The following is a 10,789-nucleotide window of genomic DNA, read 5'->3' on the forward strand; positions in this document are numbered from 1 at the left end:
ACGGGCACAAGCCCTCAGCCTCTGGAGGCAACTCCTGTCAGGTGTGACGGAAAGGTATCCCTTCAAGGAAGATGTTATATGTCACCACGACCACCATGGAGAGAGGTATCCAGTACCTGAGGGAATTAGCCATGCTGGAGGTGATTTATGATGCCCTGAACAATGAGCACTTATCCAAAGATTCAGATGAAGTCAAGTGCACATGGCCCATGTGGCGGAAGTTTGTACAGATGGCGCCATCGTCTCATGCAAACTCATTGGCAGTAATGACCTAGAAAGATGAAGAGGAACCAACGGTGGACAACTCTGACAATAGAAAGAAAGTCTCTCTTCCTCCCTACAAACCTGCATCTCAGCTGTGGAAAAACTGTCCGAAAAACTGTCTCAGGAGTTCCAGCAACTCAAAGAAGATATGTTCTGCTCTCCACCTGTACAGCTCTACACCCCACCAGTATCTCAGTCATTAGGAGTAAGCGTCCCTCTGTTCAAGAGAGAACATATAGTGGATACACACCATGGGCCACCCTGCAGTTCTACCTGTGTGACCATGGAGAGGACATGAGTAAGTGGGATGAAAAATCTACCTTGACCCTAGAAGCAAAGATACGTGAGTTGCAAGGAAAAACAATTACAAAAGGTGGTTCTTCCAGGAAAACAGCTGCTCCAGTTTCCAGTGAGCAGTTCTCCAGACAGAGAAGAAGGGCTGATTTTACTTCTGATCTTAATAATGGGACTTCTGATTCACATTTATAAGTAACAAATACTATGACAAGGACTAGAGGGGCCCTGCCTCCAGCCAGGTGGAGGAAAGGGACAACCGGGTTTACTGGGATGTGTGGATTCGATGGCCTGGCACATCAGACCCACAGGAGTATAAGGCTCTAGTAGACACCTGTGCAGGGTGTACCCTAATACCATCAAGCTATGAGTCATAAAATCATAGAATCATAGAATCATAGAATCGTTAAGGTTGGAAAAGACCCTTAAGATCATTGAGTCCAACCGTTAACCTAACACTGCCAAGTCCACCACTAAATCATGTCCCTAAGCACCACGTCTACCCAGATTTTAAATACCTCCAGGGATGGAGACTCAACCACTTCCCTGTGCAGCCTGTGCCAGTGCCTGACTACTCTTTTGGTGAAGAAGTTTTTCCTAATATCCAACCTAAACTGCCCCTGGCGCAGCTTGAGGCCGTTTCCTCTCGTCCTATCACTTGTTACTAGGGAGAAGAGACCGACCCCCACCTCGCTACAACCTCCTTTCAGGTAGTTGTAGAGAGCAATAAGGTCTCCCCTCAGCCTCCTCTTCTCCAGACTAAACAACCCCAGCTCCCTCAGCCGCTCCTCGTAAGACTTGTACTCTAGACCCTTCACCAGCTTCGTTGCCCTTCTCTGGACACGCTCCAGCACCTCAATGTCCTTCTTGGAGTGACGGGCCCAAAACTGAGCACAGGATTCGAGGTGCGGCCTCACCAGTGCCCAGTATAGGGACACTATCACCTCCCTGGTCCTGCTGGCCACACTATTCCTGATACAAGCCAGGATGCCATTGGCCCTCTTGGCCACCTGGGCACACTGCTGGCTCATGTTCAGGCGGCTGTCAACCAACACCCCCAGGTCCTTTTCTGCCAGGCAGCTCTCCAGCCACTCCTCCCCCAGCCTGTAGCGTTTCATGGGGTTGTTGTGACCCAAGTGCAGGACCCGGCACTTAGCCTCGTTGAATCTCATACAGTTGGCCCCGGCCCATCGATCCAGCCTGGCCAGGTCCCTCTGTAGGGCCTTCCTACCCTCCAGCAGATCGACACTTCCACCCAACTTGGTGTCATCTGCAAACTTACTGAGGGTGCACTCAATCCCCTCATCCAGATCATCGATAAAGATATTAAACAGAACTGGCCCCAATACGGAGCACTGGGGAACACCAGTGACTTGCGACCAGTCGCCACCTGGATTTCACTCCATTCACCACCACTCTCTGGGCTCGGCCATCCAGCCAGTTTTTAACCCAGAGCAGAGTGCGCTTATCCAAGCCATGAGCAGTCAGTTTCTCCAGGAGAATGCTGTGGGAGAGCATGTCAAAGGCCTTACTAAAGTCCAGGTAGACAAAAGGGGCAGAACCCATCTGTATTTCTGGATTGACAGGGGGATTCCAACAGCTAACTGTAGTGGATGCTGAAGTGAGCCTAGCTGGGAATGAGTGGCAAAAGCACCTCATTGTGACTGGCCCAGAGGCCCCGTGCATCCTTGGCATAGACTACCTCAGGAGAGGGTATTTCAAGAACCCAAAAGGGTACCGGTGGGCTTTTGGTATAGCTGCCTTGGAGACGGAGGAAATTAAACAGCTGTGTACCCTGCCCAGTATCTCAAAGGATCCTTCTGTTGTAGGGCTGCTGGGGATCAAATGACAATAGGTGCCAATAGACACCACAACGGTGCACCTGCAACAATATCGCACCAACCGAGACTTTCTGATTCCCATCCGTAAGCTCATTCACTGACTGGAGAGCCAAGGAGTGATCAGCAAGACTCGCTCAGCCTTTAACAGTCCCGTATGTCCAGTGTGAACGTCTAATGGAGAGTGGAGACTAACAGGAGACTATCGTGGCCTGAACAAAGTCATGTCGCTGCTGAGTGCTGCCATGCCAGATGCACTAGAACTTCAATACGAACTGGAGTCACAGGCAGCCAAGTGGTAAGCCACCATTGACATTGCTAATGCATTTTTCTCAATCGCTTTGGCAGCAGAGTGGAGGCCACCATTTGCTTTTCAGTTGGAGGGGCGTCCAGCACACCTGGAATCGACTGCCCCAGGGGTGGAGGCACAGCCCTACCATTTGCCATGGACTGATCCAGACTGCATTGGAACAGGGTGAAGCTCCAGAACACCTGCAAGACATTGATGACATCATTGTATGGGGCAACACAGCAGAAGAGGTTTCTGAGGAAGGGAGGAAAATAGTCCAAATCCTTCTGAAGGCCAGTAAAACAAAGGAAGGTCAAGGGACCTGCACAGGAGATCCAGATTTTAGGAATAAAATGGCAAGATGGACGTCGTCAGGTCTCAATGGCTGTGATCAACAAAATAACAGCCATGTCTCCACCAACCAGCAAAAAGGAAACACAAGCTTTCTTGGGCGTTGTGAGTTTTTGGCGAATGCATATTCCAAACTACAGTCTGATCCAAATAATTACAGCCCTCTCTATTAAGTGACCCAGAAGAACGATTTCAAAGGGGGCCCTGAACAATGACAAGCCTTTGAACAAATTAAAGAGCAGATAGTCCATGCAGAGGCCCTGGGGCCAGTCTGGGCAGGGCAAGATGTAAAAAATGTGCTCTACCCCACAGCCGGGGAGAATGGCCCTACCTGGAGCCTCTGGCAGAAAGCACCAGGGGAGACTCGAGGTCGACTCCTAGGGTTTTGGAGTCGGGGATACAGAGGATACAAGGCCCACTATGCTCCAACTGAGAAGAGACATTGGCAGCATATGAAGATGTTTGAGCTGCTTTGGAAGTGGCTGGTAGTGAAGCACAGCTCCTCCTGGCACCTGGACTGCCAGTGCTGGGCTGGATGTTCAAAGGGAGGGTCCCCTCTACACATCATGCAACCGATGCTACGTGGAGGAAGTGAGTCACGCTGATCACGCAACGGGCTCAAATAGGAAACCCCAGTTGCCCAGGAATCTTGGAAGTGATCATGGACTGGCCAGAAGGCAAAGATTTCAGAATATCGCCAGAGGAGGAAGTGATGTGTGCTGAGTAAGCCCCACTGCATAATAAACTACCAGAAAATGAGGGACAATATGCCCTGTTCACTGGTGGGTCCTGTCGTCTTGTGGGAAAGCATCAGAGGTGGAAAGCTGCTGTATGGAGTCCTATATGACAAGTCGCAGAAACTGCTGAAGGAGAAGGTGAATTGAGTCTGTTTGCAGAGGTGAAAGCCATCCAGCTGGCTTTAGATATTGCTGAATGAGAAAAGTGGCCAGTGCTCTGTTTCTATACTGATTCATGGATGGTGGCAAATGCCCCATGGGGGTGGTTGCAGCAATGGAAGCAGAGCAACCGGCAGCGCAAAGGTAAATCCATCTGGGCTGCTGCACTGTGGCAAGATATTGCTGCCCGGGTAGAGAGCCTGGTTGTAAAAGTACGTCACGTAGATGCTCATGTACCCAAGAGCTGGGACACTGAAGCACATCAGAACCACCAGCGAGTGGACCAGGTTGCTAAGACTGAAGTGGCTCAGGTGGATCTGGACTGGCAACAGAAGGGTGAATTATTTCTAGCTCAGTGGGCCCCTGACACCTCAGGCCATCAAGGAAGAGATGCAATATACAGATGGGCTTGTGATCGAGAGGTGGACTTGACCATGGACGCTATTGCACAGGTTAGCCATGAATGTGAAACATGCGCTGCAATCAAGCAAGCCAAGTGGTTAAAGCCCCTCTGGTATGGAGGACGATGGCTGAAATATAAATATGGGGAGGCCTGGCAGACTGATTATATGACAGTCCCACAAACCTGCCAAGGCAAGCGCCATGTGCTTACAATGGTGGAAGCAGCCGCCGGATGGCTGGAAACATATCCCGTGCCCCATGCCACCGCCCAGAGCACTCCTGGGTCTTGAAAAGCAAGTCCTATGGCAACAGGGCACCCCAGAAAGAATTGAGTCAGACAATGGGACTCATCTCCAAAACAACCTCCTAGACACCAAAGAGCATGGCACTGAGTGGGTATATCACATCCCCTACCATGCAACAGCCTCCAGGAAAATGGAACGATAGAATGGGCTCTTAAAAGACTACACTGAGAGCAGTGGGTGCTGGGACATTCAAACATTGGGATCCACACTTAGCAAAGGCCAACTGGTTAGTCAGCACTAGGGGATCTGCCAATCGAGCTGGCCCCACCCAGCCAAAACTTTTACATACTGTAGAGGGGGATAAAGTCCCTGTAGTGCACATAAAAAAATATGCTGGGGAAGAGAGTCTGCGTTATTCCTGCCTCGGACAAAGGCAAACCCATTCGTGCGGCTGCTTTTCCCCACGGACCCACTCAGCGCAGGCGACCTCAGGCCAGAGCATCTCCCGACCGGATCCGCTGCTGCTGCCAGGTGCGGGCTTCCAGGGGCGGCGGCATGGCCTCAGGGAGCCGCTCTCTAATCTGCCTAGCAACAGCCGCCGCGGGGCTCTCATTGGCTGTTGGAAGGAGCCGCTCTTTAATCCGCTTAGCAACAGCCGCCGCGGGGCTCTCATTGGCTCTTGGAAGGAGCCGCTCTCTAATCAGCCTAGCAACAGCCGCCGCTGGGCTCTCATTGGCTCTTGGAAAGCTTCGGGGATGCGCACTCAATAAAGCCTTCAGCGCATGCGCTGGCTGAGACCCCCCGGGCCACCGCTCGCCCTCCGCGACACGTGCGCAGGCGCATGCGTACGGCGGCGGCGCCTTCCTGTTCCGCCCTTTCGCGGGCAAGAGAACGGCGCCTGCGCAGCAGTCGCTGACCCGGCGGCGCCTTGGGCGTGCGCCTGCGCTGCCCAGCCGCCCCCGGAAGTGCGTGCGGGCTGCTTCCGGCCACCTCAGCCTGGCCGGTGGGACCATGTCGGGCGCGGCGGGCTCCGGCGCGGGGGCCGCGGGCTCGGTGGGCTCGGTGGTGCGGCGCTTCCTGGCGGAATATGGCAGCGGCACGCCGAGCCGCCTCAAGGTGCTGGACGCCTACCTTCTCTACGTGCTGCTCACCGGGGCCTTCCAGTTCGGCTACTGCCTCGGCGTCGGCACCTTCCCCTTCAACTCCTTCCTCAGCGGCTTCATCTCCGCCGTCGGCAGCTTCATCCTCGGCGGTCAGTGCCCCGCCACGCCCGCCCGGGCCCCGCGCGTTCTCCCTTGAATCGGCTTCACCACCCGAGCCTCCCCCAGCGGCCGCGGAGCCCCCAGCGCCGCCCAGAGCCCCCCCCCAGCCGTCAGAGTTGCCTTAGAAACACCCAGATCTTTTGTAGTAACCAGAGGATTCCCTTAGCAGCCGCAGGCGTTCCCGAGCAGCCCAAGGGAGTCACCCACAGCAGCCCTCCAACCTGCCCCGCAGCCAGGCAGTCCCCATGGCGGCTTCCAACACACCCCCCCCCCCCCTTTCCCCCATAACACCCAGTTCTGCTCCCAGAAACCTGCAGGCTCCGGGCCCAGCCTGCCCTGCAGCAGGGTGCTCCGTGATGCAACTGTGAACATGCGGCGTCCTGCCAGTGTGCACCACAGAGCCCGGCTCCTTATCAGTCCTGGGGTGTCCTTGCTTCTCCCTGGCAGCCAAGGAGCTCTCCCTTTTCACGTCTTGTATTGGTGTCCTTCTTTAGCAACAGTCCCATGGTAAAACCCAGACTCTAGCAATGACTGCTTCAGGGTGTTGCTCTCCCATAATACCCCCCAAAACCACCTTAGTATCATAGAATCATTTAGATTGGAAAAGACCTTTAAGATTTTGTGTGCAGTCCTCCCTAACACACCCAATGGAGAATGTAGAAATATCCCCATTTCTATACAAGTCCCATCCTGTTATAAGCCTGTTCCCCTCAGGACTCACTTGGCCACCCCTGATAGTGTAGGGCTATGGGAAAGCTGATTGCATAAAAGCCCTGTGCAAATCCCTTGCTAGTGTTCTGCTCATCTTATAATAAAGGCAGACTTGCCTCTTCCTGTGGTACCCTGGAGGAATGGTGACCCAGACTGGGATGGGCTGCCCCAGGAAGACTATGCTTCCCACCATGGCTTCCTTTTGTGATTCCTAATCTGTCATTCTTTCTCTGCCATGCAGTTTGCCTCCGGATCCAGATCAACCCCCAGAACAAAGGCGAGTTCCAAGGCATTTCACCGGAGCGGGCATTTGCCGATTTCCTCTTTGCCAACACCATCCTCCATCTTGTCGTCATCAATTTTGTTGGCTGAGCTCTAGAAGAGACTGTGAGGTACTGACTCATGGGGTCACAAAAGGGGCAACCACAGCTCACACAATTTCAGTACTTTTCTAGAGTTGGGAGAGAACTAGACAAATAGTGAATCCAGGAATCCTAGCTCCCAGCTTCGTCTTGGCCAAGTACAGTTAAGCTGTTGTCCTCTTAAGTTGGTACAGGGTTAGGATTTACAGCTTTCTGGTTTCGTGCGTGTATTTTTTGGCTTTTATAATTTAAAAGGCAGTTTAACTAGTGGTGTTACAGAAACCTACCCACATGTCTCTTATGAGAGAAATACCCCATTCCTCTTTGCAAGAGGGGCTTTGGGACCTGGAACTCCTGGGCTCTGTTTGTGAGGGTTGTCCTGTTTGGAGGCCATGGTATGGCTGGTGTCCATGCCTCTTGTTTCTCAGCAGATGAGAGAAGGGAGTTTGGGACAAGGAGAGTTTGGTGCTGGAAAGTGGAGGACATGCCCTGTTACTGTTGCAAAGGGCCACAAGTTCATTGGAGCTTGTGGGGTATTTCTTCTCCCTTTGCAGAAACATCGCTCATGTTGCCTTTCTCTCTTTCCAGGTCTTGAATGGGTCTTGACCTCTGATGCCAAAGCCTGGCATTGGGAAGTGCTGTTCCCCAGCAGACCTACTTCCTTGGTGGAGGAAAGGGATGCAGGGCTCAAGATTTTTCCCCACAGACTGTCCTATGGAGGGGTCTGCTGCCTCGTTACAGTTACTGTAATCTTTCCCATCAATAAAACCGTTTATAATACTGCAGTCTTTTCCCTGTTGGTGACAAATACAGAGGTTCTTCTGACACCCACGTACCTTCTCAGGCATGACTCCCTGTTTTTACCTACCTCCCTGCCTTTCTACCCAGCAGGCTTTTTTTCTGTGTCCCAGTTTCAGAGGGAAGCAGAAAACAAGTCGTCATGGAAACTCAAGTGTCATCCACCCTATTCGTCTCCCTGTTTCCTGCCTCTTTATCTTATGGACAGTATATTGCCAATGTGCCCCAGGCTTCAAAGCTGTGGAAAATTTGGGTTAGGCTGTGGTTAGCGGTCATGAACGGAAGGAAGTGGAGGGTGTCCTCCAGCACATCCCCAGGTGTACCCACCTTCCCCCAGGCCCTCCCATATCTCTCAAAGGCATGTGGGGCACAGCTGGATGTCCCAGCTGGACTTAGAGGCTCACTAAGGCCTGGTAGTGTTACAGCCACCCTACCACAGTGTTAGCTTTTCATAGAATCATAGAATCGTTAAGGTTGGAAAAGACCCTTAAGATCACCGAGTCCAACCATTAACCTGTCACTGCCAAGTCCACCACTAAACCATGTCCTCGAGCACCACGTCTACCCGGCTTTTAAATACCTCCAGGGATGGAGACTCAACCACTTCCCTGGGCAGCCTGTTCCAATGCCTGACTGCCCTTTCGGTGAAGAAGTTTTTCCAACCTAAACTTCCCCTGGCGCAGCTTGAGGCCGTTTCCTCTCGTCCTATCGCTTGTTAGTGGGGAGAAGAGACCGACCCCCACCTCGCTACAACCTCCTTTCAGGTAGTTGTAGAGAGCAATAAGGTCTCCAAATTGGACAACCCCAGCTCCCTCAGCCGCTCCTCATAAGACTTGTGCTCTAGACCCTTCACCAACTTCGTTGCCCTCCTCTGGCCACGCTCCAGCACCTCAATGTCCTTCTTGGAGTGAGGGGCCCAAAACTGAACACAGGATTCGAGGTGCGGCCTCACCAGTGCCCAGTATAGGGACACTATCACCTCCCTGGTCCTGCTGGCCACACTATTCCTGATACAAGCCAGGATGCCATTGGCCTTCTTGGCCACCTGGGCACACTGCTGGCTCATGTTCAGGCGGCTGTTTTCTTTAGTCTGATGTGCTGGTAAACCCAAGGATGTTGGAAGGGGCTGCCAAGCTGTGTCAGTGCCTCAGACAGAGCTGCACTTGAGCTGTTCTGGGTCCATGAAGAAGCCCACCCCTCAGACTTAACCTCATTGAAAATCCTTCCCCTCTAAAGCATCATGAAATGCTTAAACTCAATGGCTTTGGCCCTTGGCCATTGCCTCCTCAAGCCCAAGCGAGCTCCTGCATTGCGGTCAAATGCTTCTGTGTCCTGACAGAAAATTGGAGCCCTGTGGTGATCAGGTTATGGGCACAGGATGAGATATTAACCCCAGCTAGCCCCTCCACACCTTTGGCTGCAGAATTTACCTGGGTGACCTTCACACATGAGGCTCCATCCTTGTACTGATCCTGCTTCATGCTTATCTGGTTTGCTCTGCAGCTGTAACACTGGATAGGTAAAATGTGCGTTGAGGCTATGTGACAAAGAAATGCTTGTCTGCTGGCACTCAGGACATAAAACACGGGGTCTGATAGCTTCAACCTCTCAGCATTGGATTATGGCTCCTGTTTATTACCTTTTTCCTTTCAGCATTTCCAGCTGTGCTGCAGCCATTAAACCCATAAAAGTGTGAAACCTGGGGCTCTTAAGTCTCTTGCCTAACATAGGCTCTGCAGAATGAGGTACGAGGGAGCAGGGTCTTTACTGTCTCAAAGGGTGCTGGCTGGGTCTGTGGTAGGAACAGAGAATTCATGCCAGCTCTCACGCCACCACCTCTCTCCAGCCCCAGGCATTAAGCTGGGTTTGTTTACAATGGTACCAGCTTTGTACTGCTGGGGAGCAGGCAGGGGACTCGACAGCATGCGGGCATTATAAATGAGCCACCAAGCTCTTCCTTCCCATGAGAAGGGCTCTCTCTGAGCCAGGCCGGTGGCAGGCAGAGCCAGCATGTTCACAGGAGGAGGAACAGCCCAGGGTCTCCCCTTTGCCGCTGCGGCTGCTGCTGTTTGCAAGCTGCGGGTGCCTCCCTGTGGGTCTGCGTGACTGGGTCTCCCCACGGTTTGGCTTGAGGGAGAGCTCCAGGCTGGGACCCTCCTGTGGCCACTTCTAAGAACTGCACGAGAGCCTGGGGAAAAGGAAAAATTGGGGGGTTTCTCTGGGGTTTCTTTTCTGTCCTGATTTTTACCACCTTGCAATGCCTCTAGTTGCCATAAAGTCAGCACTAGGATTCAGGTCCTATTAGAGCTACTCTCACATCTGAATAAGCTTCAACAAGGCTGTAGATATCTTCAAGCTCTGCTCCTTATAAAGACCATGCTCAGGTCTCCTTTCACACTGTAGAAGAGGGCAAGAAGAAAGGCTGTTTCGTGTACGGGGCCAAGTTTAATGAGAGATGACAAATATGGACAGGGTATTTTCTCCAACAAAACCCCTAGAGAAGATGCAAATTCATCTCCCACCCTTAGGGAGGTATTAGGGAGCAGGAGCTGGCGTAGGGGAGAGGGTGCTAGAGATGGACCATGGCAACATAGCCTTCCCTGCCAACGTGAGAGGACTCTCTGGCCTGCCCCATCTTCCTCCCTTTTCTTTTGGGTCAGGAGAAGTGAAAGGATTTTTTCTGCATGGATTCACTGCCTCTATAACAGGTTGCAAAGGCCTATCAGCAAATTCAGAAATCTTACACACTTCTAAGATCTCTCCCCGCCACCCACCACACTTTATAAAGTATTTTCTCCCCTCTTTTCCCCTGCCTACACTATATAGCTCAGTCTTTCCTATTGTACCCAAAACAACTCCCCCCAGACCCAAGAGCAGGCTGCGGTGAGGGGGCAGGAAGGGAGGGTGCCTTAACCTCATTCGACTTTGGCTTGTGGTCTAACGTCTGCTGTTCTTTTCCACACGCTTCTCCTCCTCACTGCCACGTGCCATACCAGCCCAGCTCCCCTCACCACATGTTTTGCGCTCCACTTTCCAGAGGAAGCGGTTTCTGCGGTAGGGCGTAGAAGAGCATCAAA

The 10,789-nt window shown here is 52.5% G+C and overlaps 1 protein-coding gene across 1 annotated transcript; it reads left to right on the top strand.

The window, feature by feature from the left end:
* The first annotated feature begins 5,528 nt into the window (after positions 1 to 5,528).
* On the top strand, positions 5,529 to 7,699 carry DAD1 (defender against cell death 1). The gene is made up of 3 exons (XM_087778667.1): positions 5,529 to 5,831; positions 6,794 to 6,944; positions 7,503 to 7,699. Exons 1-2 carry the CDS (start codon positions 5,591 to 5,593, stop codon positions 6,922 to 6,924), a joined length of 372 nt encoding a protein of 123 aa, XP_087634793.1. The 5' UTR covers positions 5,529 to 5,590; the 3' UTR covers positions 6,925 to 6,944; positions 7,503 to 7,699.
* Positions 7,700 to 10,789: the final 3,090 nt, after the last annotated feature.

The sequence above is a fragment of the Nipponia nippon genome, unplaced genomic scaffold (assembly GCF_047370975.1).
Source record: "Nipponia nippon isolate SJK-2023a ecotype South Korea unplaced genomic scaffold, ASM4737097v1 scaffold_45, whole genome shotgun sequence".
Classification (NCBI taxonomy): Eukaryota; Metazoa; Chordata; class Aves; order Pelecaniformes; family Threskiornithidae; genus Nipponia; species Nipponia nippon.

Bases quoted from the DNA above. Each gene is read 5' to 3' on its own strand.
- DAD1 (XM_087778667.1), top strand. From the start codon at position 5,591: ATGTCGGGCGCGGCGGGCTCCGGCGCGGGGGCCGCGGGCTCGGTGGGC. The intron at 5,832-6,793 runs GTCAGTGCCCCG...TCTGCCATGCAG, and splicing joins CGGCAGCTTCATCCTCGGCG to TTTGCCTCCGGATCCAGATC.